At 41.3% G+C, this 27,281-nt stretch overlaps 1 protein-coding gene across 1 annotated transcript in view; it reads right to left on the bottom strand.

The window, feature by feature from the left end:
• The window catches only part of TMEM131 (transmembrane protein 131), a 198,055-nt gene that overhangs the window by 53,247 nt on the left and 117,527 nt on the right, over positions 1 to 27,281 (bottom strand). Inside the window, 7 exon segments of the mRNA XM_070429901.1 lie at positions 2,465 to 2,599; positions 2,689 to 2,799; positions 3,805 to 3,975; positions 4,065 to 4,218; positions 5,544 to 5,652; positions 15,200 to 15,308; positions 26,347 to 26,408. Coding sequence (XP_070286002.1) covers positions 2,465 to 2,599; positions 2,689 to 2,799; positions 3,805 to 3,975; positions 4,065 to 4,218; positions 5,544 to 5,652; positions 15,200 to 15,308; positions 26,347 to 26,408 — 851 coding nt within the window.

The raw sequence follows: 27,281 nt of genomic DNA, 5'->3' as shown, positions 1-27,281 counted from the left end.
TTATATTTATAGTTTTTAAAATTTTTGTTTTTGTTTTTTAACCCTTTTTGGTCCAACCTCGAGACTGACTCGACAGACCAGGCGCTAGGAGCAGATCCAACGTCGAGCAATAAGAACATTAAAAAGCTCAACATTCAATCCCGTCAATTAATTTGGACCAGATTGTTTGAATTCCAAAAATAACATTGGACTGCAAAGGGTTAAAATATGTTTTTATTGATTTCAGAGAGAGGGAGAAGGAGAGTGGGGTAGAAACATCAATGATGAGAATCACCTATCTGCTACTTCCTGCACCCTCCACACAGGGGATCGAGCCTGCAATCTGGGCATGTGCCCTCACCGGGAATTGAACCTCACCTGGTGGTTCATGGGTCAATGCTCAATCACTGAACCACATAGGCCAGGCTATATTTATAGTTTTAATTAAAAATAAATTCTAAAACCCTAAATTGTCAAACAGACTTTATGTTGTTAAGTGGATCTCTCAAATTTAAATAGTATGTGTTACATATGCTATTTACTGCTAGGAAATAATCCAGATTTCTAAAATTATTTATAATGTCTTGTAAGGAAACAGTATAATCCAACCATCTGGGATTAGACATACATACAATTTTACTTGAACTTTACTGTTGGAAGGAACATATTAATGGCTGGTCTCATTATTAAAGTTCTTCAGCATTTTACTTGTATTAGAAATAAAATTTAAGCTGGAGTGACAAATATTACCTCTCATTAACATGTCTTTCTGTTTTAAAAAGAGGCTTTATTTCTGAACCAAACTTAAAAAATTATAAATTATTAAAATGTAAACACCCATAAATCCACCATTATTCAGAAATCCAATTATGCAGCTTGAATGTACATAGTTGCAATTAGAATACATTATTTAGTAGTTTCCGACTTTTTCATAAATCCTTTTCCAAGTTTCTACAATTATATTTATAATTGTTTGTTTGCTTCAATCCTTAATTATAAAATCATGATTTCTTTTATGCATTTGGCTATCTCCAGTTGCTTAGAATCATTAATAATGCTATTATAAACATCTTCATTCTCACAACTTTTGGCTCCTAAGTAGCTTGCATGGAAAGAATTCTAGGAGAGGTATATATTGCCAAACTGCCCTCTGAAAACACTGTTTTGGGGGATCCTTCCATTGGTTTTAAAGACAATTTTTAAATCAGTTTTTAAAACTTAAGGCATTCCCTGAAAGTGTATCTGTCCTCAATCTCTGCATTAGGGCATCTAATTTTCCTTTTATAAAACTGCTGCAAGAGGTTTCTATCTGCACCTACAGATGCAGTCAGTTTTGGTTCTTCTCATGAGAGGGGATCCTAATTCTGTTCCGAGTAGGTGTAAACTCCAAGTTCCCTTTTTAGCAGTGGGGAGGGCTTAGACCAGTGATTCTCAACCTTCCTAATGCCTCGACCCTTTAATACGCCGGGTACTTGTATGTGGGCGTAACTGCATGTGGGTGGACCCGCCTGGAGACGGATAGAGGAGTGGTGTCTCGGTTCCTAAGACCATCAAAATATGTGTTTTCCGATGGTCTTAGGCGACCCCTGTGAAAGGGTCATTTGATCCACAGGTTGAGAACCTCTGGCTTAGACTACTATACCCACTTTCTCTTGTCTTGAGCTTCCAGCCATCTATATTTATAAGACAGAAAAAAGTACATAGGTAGAAATCAAACAATGTTTACCTCATTGAACTCTTCTAATCAGTGCAGAAAATTGACCAGAACTACTGTATCACTGAACACAGGATTAATTTAGTACCTATGGGACCTTCTCCTGTAATGACACCTGTATTATAAAAGGACTAGAGGCCCAGTGCATGAAATGTATGAACTTGCGGGGTGGGGGTCGGGGAGTGGGGGGTGGGGGAGAAGTGTCCCTCAGCCTGGATTGCAGGAGGGCGCAGGCCAGGCTGGGGACCCCACCAGTGTATGATTGGGGCCGGGGAGAGACGCAGGAAGTTGGCCAGTCGGGGAGGGACCAAGGGAGGGCTCCAGGGCATGTCTGGCCCGTCTCACTCAGTCCCAATCAGCCAGACCCCAGCAGCAAGCTAACCTACCAGTTGGAGCAACTGCCCCCTGGTGGTCGTGCACATCATAGCAAGCGGTTGAGCGGCTTTAGCGTATCATTAGCATATTATGCTTTAATTGGTTGAATGGACAACCGGACACTTAGCCTAATAGGCTTTTATTAGATAGGATAATTTAAATTTTGCTTATTACAGAACTTTTTATGACAAGGTAGAACCCCTTTGGGTTTCAAGTGCCCTCATCATAAAGGGAGGGGCTTGAAGTAAATGACCAATGAGGTCCTTTCAAAACCAAATAACCACTACTATTATGAATCTCATTAAAATATGAGTTGAAGTATGTGACATAGCAACAGTCTTTTGTCTGGTGTTTAGACATACATCTATACTTAGGGAAACAATGAGGTTTACTTACTGATGACTGGTCTGATAGAGAGGATTTTTCTAACTCTGAAAGGCTTGCAATTATTGTCGTTCTATTGCCTCTTTCAGTAGCTATGAGTTCTATTGACAAGCCATCTCCTATGATGTGCCAACTTTTTATAGCCAACTTAAAAAAGAAAAAGATATGAAAGTGATTATTGCAGCACTAGAATAAAATACTTAAATGTGATTTAGAATAAAAAGAGATTTTTTTACCTCAATTGGATTACTGTTTATAATTGCAAACAAAATATTACTCGCTTCTGTAGCACTTAGTACGCCAAAATCTATGAAACGTTCCTCTATTTTGGGGGGTAATACAAAGTACTGAAAAGATATAAAAGAACTAAATTATATGTAGTTATCAAGAAAAAGTGACTACATTAAGATATTCTAAGGTTTCTATATTTTATGTAAATATACATATATACACACATAAAATATGATTAAAAACTTTATATAATGAAAACATTATGAGTAATCGAAATGAAAACACTCCTGGCCTCTACTGAACAGCTCTTCTTCCTCTGAAGGCACATACAGCAGCAGAAAGAGAAAGGGAGAGGGTAAGTGGAAAGAGCCCTAGAAGACAGGCAGAAAGCCCTTGGTTTCGGTCACACCACACATCACGAAAGCAGCTACAAATACATAATCATTCAAGCAAAACAAATGAAGGAGAATAATATGAAGACCTCCAGCTCCAATATTCTTACTGATGCCAGCTTTTTGGAGAGCTACATTTCTGTCCTCATTTTCTTTTTCTCTTCCTATCAGTTTCATTTATTTTATAAACTTTCATCAACTACTTTCAGGACACTGGATTTTTTTTTCTGTCTGATTTTCTGTAGTAGGAAGACTTATATGCTAAACTTCTGCTTAGATTACTATTCCAACTATGTGTCTTTATCACCTTCCTTTCTTTTTTACTACCTGGTTCTTTTCTTCACCCTGATGCTTCCTAGTCTCTTCGCTACATGGTTCCCTCTTCACCCTCCTTGTCCCCTTCCTCCCATTATGAATTTCCCCTCTGTTTTGTTTGTTTTTAGCTTCCCCATGATTATGACAGTTTAAAAGCAAAATCAAGAGAAACAGAATGTGGAGAAGATCTAAGTGGAGACTGTAACTAGAAGATTCAACTGTATCATGAGGGGAGACAGCTGCTGGGAAGAGTAAAAACCACTTTTCTTAAAGTACAGACGAGGGAGGAATTAGATTTACTTGTAAAGCACAGTAAACGGCAAAATGCAAGGGTGCCTAATAATGGTGACTGCCTAATGATACCTGAAAACACAGGAAACGGGGAAAGGGTTTAAATTTTAAAGGTATACTTACATCTAAAAAGCCTGTATATACCCGCACAGGCAAATGAAATTTGGAAGCATTGGTAATGAGTAAAATGTTGTTATCTATGTGTACAGATGATGTGGATGGCATAAAAAGGAGGGTAAAAATGTATCCTGATTCGTTGGGAAGAATTAAGACTGGTTTGCTGAAGTTGTGAACCTAGGAAATGATGGGAGAGAAAAAAAACATCTTAGTATCTCCTAGCTGGTAGATCAGTGAAGTTAAAGTACGAAGGGTCCCAGACATACTTTAAACATTGTTTTGGCTTCCTCTGGTAGCAACACATCATGAATGAGGATCGCAAAACTGAAAGTGTTAGTAAGGTAAATTGGCCTTTCCACAGGATCAGCAGGGCTGTCTCGGATGTGAAACAATGTTGCAGCGTGATCAAATCCCAAATAACTATTTGAGACAAAAAAAACAAAATAAATCATTTTTATTTCCATGTGTTAACTTAAAATCCAAATTCTTTTGTTGTGAGCAATAATTTATGTTTAGCACTAAGGGGCTGTTATTACAGAATTAAAACTATAAATATTTTAGTGATTGACCACATGATTTAAAACAAAATTCAAAATGCAAAATATTGACATGTTATATAAAGAACTATTTTCAACTGAATTATATGTTATCAAAAAGTTAAAACCAAGAACATATTAACAGAAAGAGTTGTAAGCTAATAAAAAATGTTTATCATTAAATTATAACCATCTTTGTCCCCCCCAAGTTGGATATTAACTTACTGGTTACAGCAGCGATTTTCAACAGGTGTGCCACAAGAATTGTTAAAACATGCAATACCTGATTATTTAGAGGTCAGAGGCACTGACGTCTTTTCCCTTTCAGTGGTTCTCAGCCTTCCTAATGCCGCGACCCTTTAATACAGTTCCTCATGTTGTGGTGACCCCCAATTTCATTGTTACAAATGGAACATAATTAAAGCATAGTGATTAATCACAAAAACAATACGTAATTATATATGTGTTTTCCGATGGTCTTAGGCGACCCCTGTGAAAAGGTCATTCGACCCCCAAAGGGGTCGTGACCCACAGGTTGAGAACCGCTGCCTTAGATTGTAAAAAAAAAAGACAACAGCCAATACAACAATAGCTACACAACAACAGTGTGAATGAATCAAAATTATACCTATTTTTTTTTCACATCTGCAAAAACAAATTTTTTGGTGTGCCCAGAATTTTAGTAACTAGTTTATGTGTGCCATGAGATGAAAAAGGTTGAAAATTGCTGGGTTACAGTATAATTAATAAATGAATTATATATATTATCACCCATTTACAAAAAGTTGTAATTCTAGAACAGTGCATGAGTTTATTTAAAGGAGTATATATATGATTTTGTTTCAAGTGACAAGATACTTTAGTAACAAGCCATGACCACTACCATGTTACAAAAGGAATTTACAGAAAGCAAACAGTTCAACTGACTTAAACATTATTTAAAATTCATAGATTCCCTTTTCTATTGCATTACTGAGTCATTAAGACTTTATTTAAGCCCAAATCACATCAACCAATTTACTTTTTTTAAGTAAAATATAAACAATATATAGTAGACTTTTCTCCTTTATAGTTCAAGCTGTTCTTTTCAACAATAATTCCATGAGTTTATGAGAATTTAGCTACTATGTTTTTGCTAAAGTCAATTAACAGGAAAACAGAATTTACTGATTAGTAAAAAGTTAAAAGGTTATTTAAAGAGAAACTCACCCATCTAATACTTCTGCTTGATATGGTATTTCAAGTTTAGAATAACTTTTTTCCTTTGCTTTAACAGTGATTTTCCCAGAAAATTGAGATGGTTTTTTTGCCTTTGATGCTGAAAGGAAACACACACAAGAAAATCTGTCACCTTTTCCTACCTCTAAAGAGTTTATACACAGAAGTGTGAGAGTGACTATGTGGACTGAAAAATATTAAAAGGGAAACTGAGCTTTCAAGTTGAATAGTTTTACAGTATTTTAAATCAAATTATCACATTTTTCATAAAAAATAATGTTTTAATTTTCCTGTAATGGGACAAATAAGGAATTAGCAAATAAACACAATTTGGGAGGATTGAGCTACTGTATTGAGCTACTTCTCTACAGCCATAAGCTTTGGTTTTGCTTATATTTCTTTCTTTATTTTTGAAAATTTAAATTCTTTACTGTTGAAGTATTACATATGTCTCCTTTCCCCTGCATTGACCTCTACTGGCTGCTCCTGCCCCCAGCGTTGCTTCTATTTATAGCAGGCTTTCTCAGCCTTGGCACCATTGACATTTTATGCCACAGTAACCCTTTGTTGTAGGGTGGGGTGGCTGTCCTGTGCACCGTAGGAAGGTCAGCAGCAAACCAGGCCTCCATTTGCTAAATCAGTAGCACCCCCAGCTGTGACAATCAAGAATGCCTGTAGCACTGCCAAATGTCCCTGGGAGCAAAACTGCCCGACTGAGAGCCACTGGTTTATAGCCACACTGAGAAAGAAACATTACTCGCGTGGCCAGAGTCTTGCTATAAATGCCCATCAAGTAGAGTTTTGAGCTCTGACCTCTTACAGTAGCCAACCCTGGAGACATCTCCTCTCGGCCATCGCATTGTCCTCACAGACGAAATAAACCTCTAAATTCTGTTCTACATAATTCTCACTGGAATTATAGAAGTAGATTCGGCTGGATCCAACCTGAGTACCCATAGGATGTTCCTTTCAAAGCAAATAAAGCCACCTATCTTTATCCCCTTTGAAGTACTCCAGGATGCTTCCACTTAGAAGACATTACAGGTGGGCTCTGCAATGGGTGCTATCCAACTTTGGCAAAAAAATAAAATAAAATAAAATAATAATAAAAAATATATAAAGGTATGATATATACTGTGTGGCTGGCTATGCACAGATGATGACTTAGATTTTTAAAATCCCTATTAAGCCTCATTTCTTTCTGCTTGCTATTTTAGCCACTCCTGGGTACTCTTAATTTTTCACTATTTATTCTGATGTAAAGTTGATCATAAGGGCCATAACTAAGGCATTTCATGATATCTTATCAAGTTATATTTTAGCAAATAAAGTTTTTAAAAACCTCAAGAAAATTCAGTTAAAAATCCTAAAGAATAGGGACTTGATGAGATAGATGCTTGCTTGGTAAGTCAACACCATAGAGTTGATATATATGGTGTCTTCTGAAAATATTAAAAGTTAAATAAAACACATATTTCCTGCTGATTTTCACAGCAATCCCAGTGGTATTTTGTATTGGGATCTGGGGTGGCAGGTAGAATGTTGGAGGGATTGTCCATGATAATAAAACCACTTTTAATATAGCACTTGCATAGTAATACTTATATCAGACAAAATAGATTTTAAACAAAGGCTATAAGAGACAAATAAGGACATTACATAATGATAAAGGGATCAATCCAATAAGAGACTATAACCTTCATTTATGCACTCAACACAGGAGCACCTAAATATATAAAGCAAATACTGATGGATGTAAAGGGAGAGATTGACAGTAATAGTCATAGTAGGGGATTTTAACACGCCACTGACATCAAGGGATAGATCTTTCAGACAGAAAATCAACAATGAAATAGCAGCCTTAAATGACACACTAGATCAGACGGATTTAATTGATATCTTCAGAGCATTTCAACCAAAAGGAGAATATACATTCTTTACAAGTACACATGGAATATTTCCTAGGATAGACCACATGTTACGACACAAAGTAAGTCTTAAATTCAAAAAGATTGAAAGCATATCAAGCATTTTCTCCAACCACAACAGTATGAAACTAGAAATTTATCTCAAGAAAAAATACTGAAAACACACAAACACATGGAGGCTAAATAACATGTTACTAAACAATGAATGGGTAAACAATGAGATCAAGGAAGAAATCAAAAGATACCTTGAGAAAAATGAAAATGAAAACACAAGAACAAAAAATCTATGGGGCACAATGCAAACAGTCCTAAGAGGGAAATTCATAACATTATGGGCCTACCTCAAGAAACAAGAAAAGTCTCAAACAATCTAACCTTATACCTAAAGGAACTAGAAAAAGAACAACAAAAAAAGCCCCAAGTAGAAGGAAGGAAATAATAAAGATCAGAGCAGAAATAAATGAAATGGAGTCTAAAGAAATACAAAAGATCAATAAAACCAAGATCTTCTTCTTTGAAAAGAAAAACAAGACTGACAAGAAACAAAGAGAGAGGACTCAAATAAATAAAATCAGAAGTAAAAGAGGAGAAGTAACAACTGACACCACAAAAATGCAAAGAATTATAAGAAAATATTATAAGTATACTAGAGGCCTGGTGCATGAAATTTGTGCACTGAGGGGGGGGGGGGGGGGAGAGAGAAGATGTCCCTCAGCCCAGCCTGCACCCTCTCCAATCTGGGATCCCTCTCACAATCTGGGACTGCTGGCTCCTAACTGCTCAACTGCCTGCCTGCCTGATTGCCCCTAAATGCTTCTGCCTGCCAGCCTCATCACCCCCTAGCCACTCCCCTGTCAGCCCGATCAAGGCCTAACTGTTCCCCTGCTGGCCCGATTGCTCCCAACTGCCCTCCCCTGCCAGCCCGGTTGCCCCCAACTGCCCTCCCCTGCTGGCCCTGTCACCCCCAGTTGCCCTCCCTTGCTGGCCTGGTCGCCCCTAACTGCACTCCTCTGCAGGCCTGGTCCTCCCCAACTGCCCTCCCCTGCAGGCCTGATCACCCACAACTGCCCTCCCCTGCCGGCCATCTTGTGGCCATATGGGGGCGGCCATCTTGTATGAGGGCATGATGGTCAATTTGCATATTACCTCTTTATTATATAGGAGCCAACAAATTGGACAATCTAGAAGAAATGGATAAATCCCTAGAAACATACAATCTTTCAAAACTGAATCAAGAAGAAATAAAAGATCTGAACAGGCTGATTACAACTAAACAGAAGCAGTAATAATAATAATAATAATAATAATAATAAAAAACTCCCAACAAACTAAAGTCCTGGACTGAATGCCTTCACAGGTGAATTTTACCTAACATTCAAAGAAGAACTAACACCTATCCTCCTCAAAGTAGCACAAAAAATTCAAGATGAAGGAAGATTCCTAAGCTCATTTTACAAGGCCAGCATTGTCCTAATCCCAAAACCAGAAAAAGACACTACAAATAAAGAAAATTATAGGTCAATATTTCTGATGAACATGGATGCTAAAATCCTCAACAAAATATTAGCTAACTGAATTCAGTGATACAATAAAAAGATCATGCACCATGATCAAGTGGGATTTATTCTTGGGATACAAGGTTGGTATAATATCCACAAATCAATTAACATGATACACATATAAATAAAATGAAGAATAAAAATCATGTGATCACATCAATAGATGCAGACAAAACAGTTTGACAAAATCCAGCACCCATTTATGATAAAAACTCTCAGCAAAGTGGGAATAAAGGGAACATACCTCAACATAAAAAAGGCCATATATGACAAACCCACAGCTAAAATTATACTTAATGGGGAAAAACTAAAAGTGTTTCCCTTGAGATCAGGAACAAGACACAGATGTCCACTTTCACCACTCTTACTCAACATAGTATTGGAAGTACTAGTCATAGCAGTTGGACAAGAAGAAATAAAAGGCATTCAAATTAGAAAGGAAGAAGTAAAACTATCATTATTTGCAGATTACATGATACTGTATATAGAGAGCCACAACAATTCCAGCAAAAAACTGTCAGAACTGATAAATGAATTCAGTAAAGTAGTAGGATACAAAATAAATATTCAGAAATCAGTTGCATTTTATACACAAAAAATAACAGTATCCGAAAGGGAAACTGAGAAAACAATCCCTGCTACAATTACAAAAAAACCTAAAATGCCTAAAAATAAACTTAACCAATGAGTCAAAACACCTGTACTCAGAAAATTTAAAGACCGTGAAGAAAGAAACTGAAGAAGATACAAATAAATAGAAGCATATACCTGTGCTCATGGATAGGAAGAATTAACATTAAAATTTCCATATTATGCCCTAACCAGTTTGGCTCAGTGGATAGAGCGTCGGCCTGCGGACTGAAAGGTCCCAGGTTCGATTCCGGTCAAGGGCCTGTATGGTCAATTAATCAACAACAAAGGAGGCAAGAATAAACAATGGGGTAAAGACAGTCTCTTCAATAAATGGTGTAGACAAAACTGGAAAGATAAATGCAAAAAAATGAAACTAGATCAACTTCTTACACCATATACAAGAATAAACTCAAAATGGATTAAAGATTTAAATGTGAATATTCGAAACTATAAAACTCCTAGAATAAAACATAGGCAAGTAAAATCTCTGTCATTTCAGCAATATTTCTTCTGATATGTCTATTTGGGTAAGGGAAACAAAAGGACTACATAAAATTAAAAAGTTTTTTGCACAGCAAAGGAAATCATCAACAAAACCAAAGACAACCTACTAAATGGGAAAAGATATTCGCCAGTGATACATTTTATAAAGAACAGATATAACTCAACACCAAAAAACAAACAACCCAATTAAAAAATAGGCAGACGACCTGAATAGACACTTTTCTAAAGACACAAGAGGCCTGGTGCATGACATTCCTGCACTGGAGGTGGGGGTGGGGTCCCTCAGCCCAGCCTGCACCCTTTCACAGTCCAGGAACCCTTGGAGGGTGTCCCACTGATGACTAAGCCACAGTTGGACATCCTTAGCACTGCTGTGGAGGCAGGAGAGGCTCCTGCCACTGCCGCGCTTGCCAGCCCGGCTTCTGGCTAAGCGATGCTCCCCCTGTGGTAGCGCACTGACCACCAGGGGGCAGCTCCTGTGTTGAGCATCTGCCCCCTGGTGGTCAGTGCGCATCACAGCGACCAGTCGTTCCGCCATTTAGTCGATTTGCCTATTACCCTTTTATTATATAGGATTATTATATAGGATAACAGACATATGATGAAATGCACCAATCAAAAAACATAGGGAGAGGGATCTGGAGATTATTATGCTAAGCGAAATAAGCCAGTCAGAGAAAGACAAGCATCACATGATCTCACTTATAAGTGGAATCTAATGAACAAAATAAACTGATGAACATAAAAGATCCAGAGACATTGAGGCATGCAACAGACAGACGAATTTCAGAGGGAAGGTAGGGACAGGAGGAGATTAACCAATGAACTTATGTGCATAGCCCATGGACAGACAATAGTGCAGGGGAGGCTTGAGGAGGGGACATCTGTAATACTTTCAACAATAAAGATAAATTTAAAAAGCGAAATAAAATTCCATTACAAAGAGCACATTCTACAGTCCTGGTGCCGACTCTAATATGATTTGACGTATAATTGGAATAGATATTTGCAAGGATCTATAAACATTTTGCAAATGTTGACTCATCTTGCTTTCTGAATTAGACTTCTGGACTTTTTATTCATAACCTTTTGCTTTAATTCACTGAGGTTCAATGTGGAAAGCATTAAAAAAATAAAACCTCTCCAAATTAAGAAAAAAAAATACTTAGAGTAGCTGAATAGATAAGAAAACAAGATAGGAGGAGCCAAGATGGCGGCGTAGGTAAACACCGGAGACCGCTGCCGCAAACAACCATTTCAAAAATACAACTAAAAGACTGAACGGACATCACCCAGAACCACAGGAAGGCTGGCTGAAGAGAGACTCTACAACTAGAAGGAAAGAGAACAGCAAATCGAGGCTCAGAGGCGGCGCAGTGTGGAAAATACAAAGGTACCGAGGTGCGCGAGCAAAGCGGGCTGGTGGCTGAGGGCGCGGTTGTCGTTTTCTGTCGGGAGTGAGTCTCAGACTCTGGGCTCCAGATCCGGGCGAGTCTCTAGGGACCCAGACTCAAACGGGAGAAGCGGGATTATCCGGCATCAGTTGGAACCTGAGGGCAGCTTTCTCTCCGAGGTTTGCAGCGGCTGCCGGGGTTCTGAGAAGCAGAGCCTCTGGGAACGGGACTGAGCGTGGCCATAACTGCTCCCTCCGCCCGCCCTGTGGATCCCGCCCTGCCCAAAGCCTGCGCACAGCCATTTGCCGATCGCCTCAGGCAAAGGCTGGATTAGCACCTCCCCAGAAGGCAGACGTTTTCCATACAGCTGATTCCTATAGCCAGTCGGCCTGGGGGTCAAATCCCTCTAGTGTTAACTACAACAATTAAGGCTTGGCTAGAACAAGACTGCGCACAGAGACCACAAGGGGGTGCACCAAGAAAGCATAAAAGATGCGGAGACAAAAAAACATGACAGAAATGGAGGATATGGAGCTAAGAATCGCAATTTTGAGGGCTTGCCATAAATTTGTGCAGAGCCTCACGAAAACTAATGAGACCCTCGATGCTACGATAAAGAAATTAGAAAGTAAGCATACACGGACTGAAATAAAGAATATTATACCCAATAGCAGACCAGAGGAGTACAATAATCAAACCAAAGATTCGACAAAAAACACCCAATTGGAAAAGCAAAATGAAAAAAGAATCCGAAAGTGTGAAGATAGTGTAAGGAGCCTCTGGGACAGCTTTAAGCGGTCTAATATCAGAGTCATTGGAGTGCCAGAAGATGAGAGACAGCAAGATATTGAAAACCTATTTCAAGAAATAATGGCAGAAAACTTCCCCCACCTGGAGAAAGAAGTGGACTTACAGGTCCAAGAAGCGAAGAGAACCCCAAACAAAAGGAATCCAAAGAGGACCACACCAAGACACATCATCATTAAAATGCCAAGAGCAAAAGACAAAGAGAAAATCTTAAAAGCAGCAAGAGAAAGAGGCTCAATTACCTACAAGGGAATACCCATACGACTGTCAGCTGATTTCTCAACAGAAACTTTGCAGGCCAGAAGGGAATGGCAAGAAATATTCAAAGTGCTGAATACCAAGAACCTACAACCAAGATTACTTTATCCAGCAAAGCTATCATTCAGAATTGAAGGTCAGATAAAGAGCTTCACAGATAAGGAAAAGCTAAAGGAGTTCATCACCGCCAAACCAGTATTATATGAAATGCTGAAAGGTATCCTTTAAGAAGAGGAAGAAGAAGAAAAAGGTAAAGATACAAACTATGAACAACAAACATGCATCTATCAACAAATGAATCTAAGAATCAAGTGAATAAATAACCTGATGTACAGAATGAACTGGTGATTATAATAGAATCAGGGACATAGAAAGGGAATAGACTGACTATTCTTGGGGGAAAAAGGGGTGTGGGAGATGCGGGAAGTGACTGGACAAAAATCATGCACCTATGGATGAACACAGTGGGTGGGGAGTGAGGGTGGAGGGTGGGGTGGGAGCTGGAAGGAGGGGAGTTATGGGGGGAAAAAAGAGGAACAAATGTAATAATCTGAACAATAAAGATTTAATTTAAAAAAAAAAAAAAAAAGAAAACAAGATATATATATATATAGGTAGATATATATATATCTATATACTGTCCACAAGAAACCAACCTTAGAATAAAAGACACACAGAGACTGAAAGTAAAGGGATGGAAAAAGATATTTCATACAAATGGAAACAAATAAAAAAAGCTGGGGTAGCAATATTTATATCAGACAGAAATAGACTTTAATAAATATAGCACTTGTGCCTGCAGTATGGTTCAGTGGTTGAGTGTGGACCTATGAATGAGGAGGTCACAATTCGATTCCTGGTCAAGGCACATGCTTGGGTTGCAGGCTGGATCCCCAGTTGGGGGCATGCAAGAGGCAGCCGATCAATGATTCTCTCTCATCACTGATGTTTCTATCTCTCTCTCTCTCTCCCTTCCTCTCTCTTAAGTCGACATATAAAGAAATATAGCACTTGCTTTAAACAATGCTTTCCCCCTTTGCCTCTGTATTTAATTTTACATCATTTCTTTAAGCAGCACTTATTTCAGAGCCCACGATCTCAGAAGAACCAACATCACTGACATTCATTCATCTCAAGAATGGAAACATTTACTGGGTTGCCAGTCAGGAGCTTGAGAAGAACATGGGAGGCGGGAACAGCATTGTCCTGATGCAGACCTCATTCCTAGGACTCATTAGGAGGGTGGGTCCTCAGTGCTCTCAGGGGTCAGGAATTACTACTGGCTGCTCTCTTTCTTGGAAAGAAAAGAGAATGTACCTGCTAATACTGATACTGAAGGTCGTGATTGTGGTATCTTAGCAACACAGAGACAGTTTATCACAGGCTTGGAAATAATTATGGCATCAAAACCTTCTATAATCCTACTTAACAGCTGGATTATGATAGTATGCAACATATTTCATCTTGAGTTCCTCTGGAGTTTTCTCTGAGGTCATGGGATAAGGAGACTGAAGGTGGCACCCAGCCAGTGCAGTTGGTCCAGACCCTCCTGAGAATCCTCCACGTGCAAGTAGCAAGCATGGTGCTCTCACACTGTGCAGTGTTCCAGCGTTCTGCTACATGCAGAAGGCTACTCAGTGATCAAACACTCTTCTGATGAGGAGCTTAGCTGTAAAATGTGGACTGCGAGCAAACATGGCTTTATCATACAGCCAAAGTTTAAGCTTCAGGGATGCTCACTTTCATGGGCCCCGCTGACACAAGCCCCAGTGCAAGTTTCAGTTCTCATTAAATCTAATTACATATAGTTAAGCAGCTATTATGTCACTATTTAAAAAATATTCTAGTAAAGTGGGGAAAAAATGAATAAAAACATACTACTCAAATATGGTAGTCAAGGTTGAGTTAACATTTCAAGTATCAAAATATACAGCATAATAATTCTATCACAAAAGTTATTATTTTAGCTTGGGCAGCACTGTATGCTGTGCTTATAAAAGCCAATATATAAAAACGTTAGAGAATATTTTTGCTCTCAAATTCAAACATGTTTCCAAAATTCAAATACATTATCACCTAACTATAAAAATTAATGACTTCATAATTAAAACAAAGCATAACTGGGATGTATACAGGAGAGCCCAGTTTTAATTTAATTTAATTCTACTGTATTTGCCAATACTAATTAGGCTTATAAAGTTATCTTTCCTTTCATAAAACAGCCAAGTAAGAGTTCTTTTTTTTTTTTTTAAATATATTTTATTGATTATTTACAGAGAGAAAGGGAGAGGGATAGAGAGTTAGAAACATTGATGAGAGAGAAGCATCAATTCAGCTGCCTCCTGCACACTCCCCACTGGGGATGTGCTCGCAACCAAGGTATATGCCCCCGACGGGAATCGAACCCGGGACCCTTCAGTCCGCAGGCCGACGCTCTATCCACTGAGCCAAACCAGGCAGGGCAGAAGTAAGAGTTCTTGATGTTCTCTAAATTAAGATGTCGATACAGAGGCCTTTTGTTTATCAAAATAAGACCACTATATTAGAAAAAGTTTAATACTTACCATCAAAACTAATACTTGCAACTTTGGTATATTTACTTTCTGAAGCTTTTAAGGTAATTGGTTTGAAGTGTACCGTTATAGCGTCATTTTGGGGTGTGGGTCGAACACTCTGCAAAGAGAAAAATACAGATAGTAATGCTTTAGTCTAACCGTTCAGTTACATTACACTGGGAAGTATACTGGAAAAGTAAGGCAGAATCAAAATTTTAAAACTTTAACTATGTGGTCCCTTTAAAATGGAGTAAGCCAAACTAATAAAATGTCAAATTAATTTCAGTAGAATATCTTTATGAAATAAAATGATCAAAAGAAAAATGTATGATAGATAAAAATCTAAAGACAAACTAGTATATGGGGTGTTGAGTACATAAAACAGAAAAAAAAGGTATTTACTTTTTCAAGTGAATGCCTAAGTCATAAATAAGAGAGGGAGACACGAAGATTTATGACAGAGTCGCTCTGAAAGAATCCATAATACTAAAATTTGTCCTCCTGGCTATATGAAGATGAACAATGAACATGAATTTGGGAGCTGCTGCCCCTTTGGGCAAGACGGCATTGCAGAGCCACTCCTAACGCTGTTTTCTGTGCTCCAGGGTGTGCTGTGCAAGCGAGGAGCTGCTGGCCAGGGGCAGGGTTTCATTCCCAGCTGTGGCACTGAGCAGTGACGTGATTGCAGGAATGTGTAATCGGTAGTGGTCAGAATTCTTTCAACTTAATAAAAAGTAACTTTTTAACTGATGATCCTCACTGACACAAAGCACTTTTCATTGGAAGGAACTTTAAAGATCCCACCTTCTTTCCCTGTTTAGAAGTGAAGAGAACCGTGCAGTACTGAGTGATGTTTCAGTAGCTAGGCATCAAGAGGCAGAATTGGAAACGAGGGTCCCGACTCGGCCCAGGGCCCTTCTTCACCTGACACCCCATGCCCAAACATGCACTAACATAATCACTACATACACTGCTTTCCACTACCTACAGGCAGAGCATCTCTGGCCCACTGCTGGTAACTCAGCCATCAGCAGGTCTTGACTGGGCCTGGAATCATGGCCCTAAGTAGCTCTGTAGTTTCTGTGCCTGAAATCTTCACAGCTAACAACCAGTTGCTATGATGCCCACTGTGGCCAGCGAACTAGGCTGATCAGGGGGTGGGACTGGCCGGCCAACCTTACGGCCCGCCCCCCCCCCCCCCGCCCCCCCCGGCCCGCCACTGATCGGACTCTCCCACGTGATCAAGAGTGGGGCCGGCTGGCCAAATGCCCCCTCCCTTCCCCCAGCCCCTGATCAGCCTGCCCCACCACAATAGGCCCGCCCCTGATCACACTCTGCCCCCCCCCCCCCCACCTCAATAGGGGACAAGGCTGGGCGGCCAACCTCCTGCAGCTCCACCCCCGAGCTGGCCACGCTCCCCATGGGCCCCCACCACCCTGATTGGCCCACAGCCCCTCTCCCCAGCCAGCCCCGCCCCTGATCACCAACCCCAATAGGGGGTGGGACCAGCCAGCCAGCCTCCTGCAGCCCCTCCCCCTGCCCGGCCCTCACCCCCACCTCATCAGGGGCAGGGCCGCTGGCCAACCACCCATGGCCCCTCCCCTAGGCTGCTGGACCCCGACTGGCACCCCACCCCATTTGGGGGCGGCGCCAGCCAGCCAATCACCCTCGGGCCCCTTCCCCCAGCCGGCCTGGCCCTAATCAGCCCCTGATTGGTGTGGGCACCAGCCAACCTCCTGACATCTCCTCCTCTCGACAGGCCCAGCCCTGATCCGCCCTGATTGGGGCTGGGCCTGCCGGACCTCACCCTTGCATGAATTCGTGCATTGGGCCTCTAGTATTAATATATTTATTATCAATAAGCTTACTGTAATCAACAACCACTTAAAGTACAAGTCTCTTCATTCCTGGAAGGGTGTGTGTGTATGTGTGTGTGTGTGTATGCTCAAAGCAGTTTGAACTGTAAGATGAACAAAAACTGTAACGTTTCATTTGGTTCCATTACACTGTACTACTATGTTAGTATTTCTTCTGAAGGAAAGGGAAGCAGTACAGAAGCACATGTGACAATCCCATAGTGACCAGTGTGGGACTGAGTAAGCTGCCCATCCACTGTGGGCCTGATTTTTTCCATCTGTAAAACCCTAGGGGTTTGGATTAGATATCTTCCAAGAGTCCATCTAGCTACAACATTTTTTATTCTATTAATTTTGCTGTGTTTTCAAATTAGCCAGTTTCATCCTGAGGTCAAGATTGTCAGAGACAATCTTACGGAGGACTTTCACAAATATGGCTCTAAACTCTCTCACCTGCTTGACTGACTAGGACAGAGTAGCAAGGGGACTGTGACTGTGTCAGGCAAGCTTCCAGACTACACGGAGCACGAACAGCCACAACACTTCTGAGTGCTGTCAGCCTGCAGAGCACCACGTGGGAAATAGCTACACGATGATGTTTATTACAACACAGTCACTGTACATACTAAGAGCTTAGGATAGTTGATGAAAAAAAAACCCGCTTTTATCATATGAAACACCACTGCTAAGATTTTCCTTACCAGAGAAAAATTTCATACTCAATATTATTACTTTAAAATATGTTGCACTAATAGTTAACAAATATTCAGTTGATGTGTTTTATATAAGTAGTCTGAATTGCTGCCATTCAAAAAACCCCTAAATCAGTTAAAACCCATTTTCCAAGGAAACAAACAAAACAAAACAAAACCCTGAAATAGTTGGCTTATACTGGTGGCTTTAAATAAAAAATATGTTGTTATTAACTTGTAATAAGCATAGTTACACTAACATCAGTTACAGTACCAGTTAATAACTGCTGCTTATTTAAAGACAACCAAGAAGTGGAAAAAAATGTGGCAAGATTCCGAGGAAAGGCAGGCTCCCACAGGTTCTAAAGAGAGTCCCAGGCTTTTCTCACAACACTCGTACCCAACTCTCAAGTGAGACTCAAGGTCCCAGAACTTTCCGAAATTTACAACATTTGAGCAAGCAAGGAAAATAACCGCGCAGTATCTAGTAACTGTATAAAACAGTAACACAACTTTGCTAAGGCTCCTATCAAGTTGATATTGGTAAAATGAATGAGTACACCTGTGACTCTTACTCATGAATTAAATTAGCATGGAAACTTCAGGCAAGTGTTCCTCTTAGAACATCTCAAGCAAACTTACTCCAGATTTTATAACATTAATGTTCCATGACTGTTTTCTAAATATTCCCAAAGTTGCAGTATAGACGATCAATGTCAGGAAGGTGTGACCCGTGCATCTTGCCCACGAACAGGTGGGGAACCTGTATTTGGAGTTGCTTGCTTCAACAGTCCTCTATCTATAAAGATAATTCAGAGACTGAATTCCCTGAAGGGAAATTAAAAAACACACACAACCCTGCCTAGACCATCCTGAAAGCTACATATTTGTGAAATGGAGGAGGGCAGAGGCCCTCCTAAAATGCATCAATTTTGAAGTCTGGCTTATTACGCAGAAAAATACAGGAAAAGCCTTAGGAAGCTCTCATAAAACTCATGCAATCATCTTCTGTCTGGTAAGGTGAAAAGTCTTAAGCTACCACCATCTCAAGTGGACCACTGCAAAAGATTTCTAATATTCTGCAGTTCATTCTCCACAGAGTAGCTACTGTGACCTTTTACAACACATAAATGCTTAAAATTCTGTAATTTCTCACTGCACTTTAAAATCTTAACACGCCACAGAGCCCCAGCAGCCCTGTGACTTTCGTGCCCTCACCTTTTACATTCAACCTTTGCATCTCCCAAGACATGTAAAGCTGTTCCTGCCTCATGCCCTTGTACTTGCCACTATCTGTGCTGGGAACACTTGTCTACCAATTTTTCTTATGGGTGTCTACTTCTTTTTTTTTTTTTTTTTAAATATATTTTATTGGTTTTTTACAGAGAGGAAGAGAGAGGGATAGAGAGTTAGAAACATTGATGAGAGAGAAACATCGATCAGCTGCCTCCTGCACACCCCCTACTGGGGATGTGCCCGCAACCAAGGTACATGCCCTTGACCAGAATCGAACCTGGGACCTTTCAGTCTGCAGGCCGACGCTCTATCCACTGAGCCAAAACAGTTCGGGCAGGTGCCTACTTCTTAATCCTCAGTTATGACCACAAATGTCAGCTCAAGTGACAACCCTATCTAAACCATCCCCTACCCTCACATGCCATTCTGCTTCTTTCTTTCTTAGAACTGGGCTTGATCTACAATGATGTTGTATAACTTTGGTGGTCTGATTCACTGTTGTATTCTCAGTACTCAGCACAGGAGGTGGCATATATAATTGATGTTCATAAAATATTTATTGATGAAGAAATAAATAATGAGGAAATAACACAAATCTACCAAAACACTTGGCTGGTTGTAGGCTTTGGATATTAGAAAAAATACATACAAAGGCAGATACAGACGAGATATACAGACATATATATAGATCAATCGGTTTATATTTATTTCTTTTTTTCATTATTATTTTTTTACTCCTCACCCAAGGATATTTTTCCGTTGATTTTTTAGAGAGAGTGAAAGAGAGAAAGAAAGACAGAGAGATATCGATGTGAGAGAAACACATTGATTGGTTCCTCCTGTACACACCTTGACCAGGGCCTGGGTCAGGGAGGAGCCTGCAACCAAGGTACATGCCCTTGACCGGAATCGAACTTGGGACCCTTTGGTCCGCAGACCGACACTTTATCCACTGAACCAAACTAGCTAGGGCAGATCAATAGGTTCTTAATAGAATACCAATTTGAAATTAAAATGATATATTCATACAGACTTAAATGTCATTATATGCCTAATACACTTTCATGTAATTTCTGAGTTTTTAGTTGAATTAAGTCACTTAAAAAAAATGCTCTCACTTGGCACTCTCCCTCCAGGGAGCACACCTGTGCCATTCCCGTCTCCCTCTCCTTCCCCCACAGGCACTACCCCCTACCCTCTTAGGGACATGAGACTTGCAACCATGGGAGCAGTGGGCAGTGGCAGCTTTTCCCGGGCTAACCCCCTGAACTTGTCTCCAAGGCCCCGTCTTCTCTGACTTCCCAGATGAGCCAAGGCAGCCCAGCCTAGGCTCTTCTGTTGCTTCTTCTATGTCCTTCCTATGTATGTTTTTGCTCTGGCCAATAAATTCTTGCTTGCTTTCCTATACTTTGTTTCAATAATAAATAATAATGATAGTAATAATAATAATAATAGCATAATATGCTAATTGTCTGGTTGTCCATTCAATCAACCAAAGCATAATATGCTAATGATATGCTAAAGCCGCTTAACCGCTTGCTATGATGTGCACTGACCACCAAGGGGCAGAGTCAACCAGTCGCTATGATGTGCACTGACCACCAGGGGCCAGACGCTCTGACTGGTAGGTTAGCTTGCTGCTTGGGTCTGGCTGATCGGGACTGAGCAAGATGGGCTGGACATGCCCTGGAACCCTCCTGCGGTCCCCTCCCTGCCTGGCCATGACTGTGCACCGGTGGGGTCCCTCGGCCTGGCCTGCACCCTCTTGCAGTCCAGGACCCCTTGGGGGATGTCAGAGAGCCAGTTTCAGCCCGATCCTGCAGGTCAGACTGAGGGACCCCACTGGTGCACAAATTTGTGCTCCAGGCTTCTAGTAATAATAAGCTCTGACTATGCCTTGGACAGGTGGCTCAGTTTGTTGGCGTGTCATTCCAAATACCAAAAGGCTGCAGGTTTGATCCCTGGTTGGGGCATGTACAGGAGGTACAACTGATGTTTCTCTCTCACACTGATATTTCTCTGTCTCTCCCTTTCCCTCTCTCTAAAAAATAAAATAAATAAAAATCCTTAGATGAGAATTAAAAAAAACAACCCTGATTCATTTTCACTATTTGGAAAAGCCATGTGCCTTATAGAATTGTTGCATTAAATAAGGTAATCCCTGTGAAGAACCTCGCATGGAGCGAATAATAGAGAAAAGGGGGTACATGGGCCTATTTAATTGCATCATAAATGTACTGAACACTAACTTTTTTTTCATTCATATTCTTAGGCTTAACTGCTAATTTCATTTTTCTAGGAAATGTTTATTGAAAAAGACATTTGCTGTGGTCCATTCATTGTATGTAAAAACCTGGACCAGATTGGGCTATGTAAAGGCACTTTCCCATCAAATCTCTAAATCAAGTGTGTCAAACTCGCGGACATGCTTGCTCAACCCTCACATGGGAGGAGTGATGGCAGGCCTGAAGTCTGTCCAACAAGCACCGAAGTTCCCACTCTGACCCTGCTCTGTGCAATGGCCCCCCACACACTGAAGAAACCAGTATCAGACAAAAAGCATGCAGAACACACAAACAATACAAATGATCTGACATCTCAAACAGAGGCAATAGCAGAGTGGTCCACTGGCATTCACACTGCTACCCAAAGCTGAAGAGGAATCTTGGATGCTGCTAGGAAGTTGTGCTTCTTGATGCCCCTCTGTCAAAGGGAGTGTGGCTATGTTACCAGGTATGGGATAAATTTGCTCCATGTAAACAATAGGCTAAAGAAGAAATCCAGTATTAGCAAGTTCAGAGAAAGTAAGTAGGGCCAAAGCAACCAGGACAAATCTAGCAGAAGGACAGGAAATTCTGGTATACTAAACTATAAAATTTTGAAAAAATGAACCATAGTTCTGGCTCTAGCCGGTTTGGCTCAGTGGATAGAGCATCGGCCCAAGGACTGAAGGGTCCCAGGTTCGATTCTAGTCAAGGACTCGTACCTCAGTTGCAGGCTCAATTCCGGGCCCCAGTAGGGGTGCCTGTGGGAGGCAGCCAACCGATGTATCTCTTTTACATCAATGTTTCTCTCTGTCTCTCCTCCTTCCTTCCATTCTCTCTAAAAAAAAAAATCACTGGAAAAATATCGTCGGCTGAGGATTAAAAACAAACATAAAAAATAAAGTATTAAAAAAAAGAATCACAGTTCTGGATAAAAGAAAGATTTGAAAATGTTAACATACAGCAGTGATTCCTAGGCCTTTGAATTTCACTGACTGGTAAAATCTAGAATGTGCATGTGTTTATGCTTGTGGAGGGAAGTCTAAGAGAGGTTTCCTAAATTTTATTTTGTGAATGTGAGGATATTGGTGGTGGGGGAAGGAGAATCTCCTCCTACTACTTTCATTCATAAAACAAAAGGTATTTTAATGTCATAGAAAAATTAACAAAACCAAACGTTAATTCTTTGAAAGGATCAATAAAATTGACAAACCTTTAGCTAGATTGATAAAAATTTTTTTTTAATATAGAGAAGACTTAAATTACTCAAATCAAGGACAAAAAAAAGGACATTACTACCTACTTCACAGGAAAAGTATTATAAGAAAATACTATGAACAATGGTATGCCAACAAATTAGGTAACTTAGATAAAATGAAAAATTCCTAGGAAGAATAAGCACTAGAACTGATTCAAGGAGAAAAAGAGAATGTGAATATACCTATCTATGTATATAAAACCCTAAATGTCTGGAATGACCAGAACAACTGGAATGACCGAATGACTTGTCGCTATGACGCGCACTGTGGGGGGGCGGGGCCAGCCAGCCAACCTCCCGTGGCCCTTCTGCCTGGCCGGCCCAGCCCTGATTTGCTACTACCAGGCCTCTAGTAGCAAATAAAGAGACTCAATTAATAAATTTTCAACTTCCCCAAAAGAAAAGCCTGGATTTAGATAGATGGCTTCATTGGTGAATTCTACCAAACATTAAAGAAGAATTAACACCAAATCTTTACAAACTCTTACCAAAAATAGAAGAGGAGGAAACACTTCCCAACAACAACACACACACACCTCTATTCATAAAGTGACAGCTATTTTAATGTCAAAGAAACAGAGTGTTATTGCAGCATAGTCCTTTTTTAGAAAGGGTATTTAAAACATACACACACTTAAAATGAATATATTTTTGAAAGCAAATCTATAAAAATACTAGAGGCCCGGTGCACGACATTTGTGCACTGGGGGGCGGGGGGTTGTCCCTCAGCCCAACCTATGCCCTCTTGCAGTCCGGGACCCCTCGGGGGATGTCCCCTGAGGGGTCCTTAGCGCTGGCGCAGAGACAGGAGAGGCTCCTGCCACCACCACTGTACTTGCCAGCCATGTGCCAGCTTCTGGCTGAGTGGTGCTACCCCTGTGGAAGTGTACTGACAACCAGGGGGCATCATCTGCCCCCTGGTGGTCAGTGTGTGTCATAGCAACCGGTCGTTCTGCTGTTCGGTCGATTTGCATAATAGCCTTTTATTATATAGGACTAGAGGCCCGGTGCACAAAAATTTGTGCACTCGGGGCGGGGGGAGGGGGGCGGGTCCCCCAGCCCAGGCTGTGCCCTCTCGAAGTCTGGGACCCCTCGGGAGATAATGACCTGCTGGCTTAGGCCTGCTCCCGGATGGCAGAGGGCAGGCCCAATTCCTAGGTGCAGCCCCTGGTCAGGCTCAGAGCAGGACCGATTGGGGAGTTGGGGCACCGCCCCATCATGCACAGAGCAGGGCGGATCGGGAGGTTGCAATGCCACCCTCAGTCACGCTCAGGGTAGGGCCAATTGGGGGTTGGGACACCGCCCCCTGTCACACTCAAGGCAGGGTCGATGGGGAGGTTGCGGCACCACCCCCTGTCACGCACAGAGCAGGGCCAATCAGGGGGTTGGGGTGCTGCCCCCTGTCACGCACAGAGCAGGGCCCATCAGGGGGTTGGGGTGCTGCCCCCTGTCACGCACAGAGCAGGGCCCATCAGGGGTGTTGGGGCTCTGTACCCTGTCACGCACAGAGCAGGGCTGATCAGGGGGTTGAGGAGCTCCCCGCTGTCACTCACAGAGTAGGGCCAATAGGGGAGTTGGGGCACCGCCCCCTGTCACACACAGAGCAGGGCGGATCAGGGGGTTGGGGCGCCACCCTCTATCACCCACAGAGCAGGGCCGATCAGGGGATTGGGGCGCCGCCACTGTCACACTCGGGGCAGGGCCGATGGAGAGGTTATGGCTTTACCCTGTCACACACAGAGCAGGGCCTGGGGGGGGGGGGGGGGGGGGTTGGGGCGCTGCACCCTGTCACACACAGAGCAGGGCCTTGGGGGGGGGGGGGGGGGGTTGGGGCGCTGCACCCTGTCAAACACAGAGCCGCAGGGCAATCAGAGAATTGGGGAGCTCCCTCCTATCAGGCACAGAGCAGGGCAGATAGGGAGGTTGTGGCCCCGCCCCATCACACACAGAGCCGCAGGGCGATCAGGGGTTTTGGGCGCTGCCCCCTGTCACGCTGATCCCGGTGCCGGGAGGCATATTACCCTTTTACTATATAGGATAGAGGCCTGGTGCACGGGTGGAAGCCGGCTGGTTTGCCCTGAAGGGTGTCCTGGATCAGGGTGGGGGTCCCCACTGGGGTGTCTGGCCAGTCTGGTTGAGGGGCTGAGGGCTGTTTTCCGGAAGAGAGTGACTGAAGCTTCCAACTGCTCCTTGTTTTCTTTTTTTTTTTATTCTGGGCCAGCTTTAGCTCTGAGGCCTCGCTGCTGAAAACATCGATACAATGTTGCTAAAGCCCGGCTGACTGAAAGCCGGTTTCTGGGCTTTTGTTTAGCTTCTTATTTGCAACATAGTACATAGTTGCTTAGAGTTGCAACTGAGAGGCTGGAAAGTGAGGCGAGGAACGTTGGAGTCTGTAGTCACTGAAGCAAGGAAGCCTCATGTTTGCTTCCAGCTGCCTGGCTGCCGGCCGCCATCTTGGCTGATAATTAATTTGCATATACTCACTGATTAGCCAATGAAAAGGGTAGCGGTCGTACGCTAATTACCATGTTTCTCTTTTATTAGTGTAGATATACACTAAGGTTACTATTTAAGAAGAAAGATAACAAGAACAAGAGACATAATACTGCTGCTTACTGCTCTGGTGTTTTTGTTTCAATGGCAGGGTGGCCAGGTCATCAATGGAAAGGTCCTGGGCCCATGAAGAACCTCCACCCCAGGAGTATGACAGTATACACAGCCAATGGCATCACAGGTCTCTCTCAACTTGCCTAACACTGGGGGGACAGGAACCCCAGGTGGGGTGGTTTCAGCCCCTGTGCATACAAGGGAAGCTATCTACCAGACCCCACTTCCCTAGCTCCCTCTCCCCCAATTCTTCCACTTAGCAGGAAGAGATACAAGTCAGAGGTGAAAGACCCTGCCTAGAGACTATGATCCTACTAGTGATCCTACTAGTGCATTAAAATGTGGTTACCTGGGATGACAACCTCTCACTTCCTCATTTTGGGTTTGTATACTCTCCTCTCTTTGGTCTCTACTCTACCACCTGGTGGTAAACTCTGGATCTGGCCATCCCTTAAGTCTCCAGCCCATCTATTCTCCCTCATTTTATCAGAGTTCTCCGAATTTAGGTTTCTAACATCAGCACAGGTTATAATAAAAATGTACTGCTTTCCTTTTCCATTTTCCCCTATGAATGTATCTTGGAGACCTCACTAAGAGGCGAGGTTATGCCTACCACAAAATATGAATATCCCTGTCCTTTTTTTTGGTACATAAAACCATTTAATGGCATGCCAATTCCACTATAAGGCATAAAAGTAATCTGTTCTGTGTATATGTGTGAGGGGAAGTGGGGGCCTAGTTTATAGTATGCTACCTAGGGTAATTACTAGAGCTGCCAGCTAGAAGGAACACTTGTGACAAATGTTAACAGCATTCTACTGTTACCTACCATAATTCTTTGCTTCATGATTTCTCTTGCCACCACATCTGAATTTTTTTCTCTCTTTTTACCTTTCTATACATTAAGTCTAACAACCAAACCTGACGGAATCTGTATAACCTGTCTTCTTTGCACATGCCATATAGGATTTACCAGAATCCACATGTCTTTTATATGATTCTGTCAACCTCATAAACTTCGGTTCAAACTTTACTTGGAGAAGATTGCCTACTTTCCCTTCTCATTCTTAAAATTTGGTGGTTAAGGCAGAATAGGTTTCTCACATCATACTTAGAATCAAGTTGTCACCAGGTAACCACAGAACAAAGTTCTTTTAGAGGAAGAATTTAATTATTTTTAACTTTGCCATAAGTTTAAACACAAAGAATATATAAATTAGAAAAAAGATAAGTAAAAACTTACTGTTATTGGTACATCTTTTGTTCCTGAATTTAATAAATGAAGATTTAAAACTTTTGGTAGATCTGTTAAAATTGAGGAAAAGAAATATTTCTTAAAACGGTGTGTTGTATAGCAAGTTAGAATCTTATTAGATATCAAATTGAATCTATTCTAGAATGTGAAATAAAATGGCTATCACATTAATAAAAAAAAATTAGGTAGAATCACCTTACTCATAAACACAGTGAGTGTTACAAGAACTGCCCCCACCTCAACAAACCAAAACAAAACAAAACATTTTTTTTAGTGAAGCTGACATTAAAGCTTGTAATTTTCTAGCAAAGCACAATGAAGCAAATTAAAAATGTGCAATGTGAAATCATCATATTAAAACTGAATCTAATATTAAAAAATCGATCTTCAATCTCAAACAAGCAATTTTTAATCACATATGGCCCGCAGACATTCCAAATTACAAGTACAACGCAGAGGTTAGGGGTACAGATCCCCATGTAGTTGAAAATCCACATATCACTTTTGACCCTCTTAAAACTTAACTACATCCTCTCCGTATCTGAGGGGGATTGGTTCCAAGACACCCAGCAGATACCAAAATATGCAGAAGCTCAAGCTCCTTATATAAAAAGGTATAGAACAATGCAGTCTGCCCTCCACATCCACAGATTCCCAAACACAAATAGAAAATACGGTTTTCAATGCTTGGTTGGTTGACTCACAGATGCTAAACCTGGGATACAGAGGGACAACTGTATATTTATTGAAAAAATCTACATATAAACAGACCTGAGCAGTTCAAACACATTGTTAATGGTCAACTACAGTCTCACTTTTTCCTTAAAAAATCCTTAACTTAATTGTTTTCAATTTTAGAATCTGAATTATTTCTCTGACCATCTTGGACTCATCTTTAACATCATGTCAGTATAATGCAATTA

Source organism: Myotis yumanensis, unplaced genomic scaffold (assembly GCF_028538775.1).
Source record: "Myotis yumanensis isolate MYYU_CA2020_CCGP unplaced genomic scaffold, mMyoYum1.0.hap1 SCAF_11, whole genome shotgun sequence".
Classification (NCBI taxonomy): domain Eukaryota; kingdom Metazoa; phylum Chordata; class Mammalia; order Chiroptera; family Vespertilionidae; genus Myotis; species Myotis yumanensis.
This window is presented reverse-complemented; position numbering and strand designations above follow the sequence as displayed.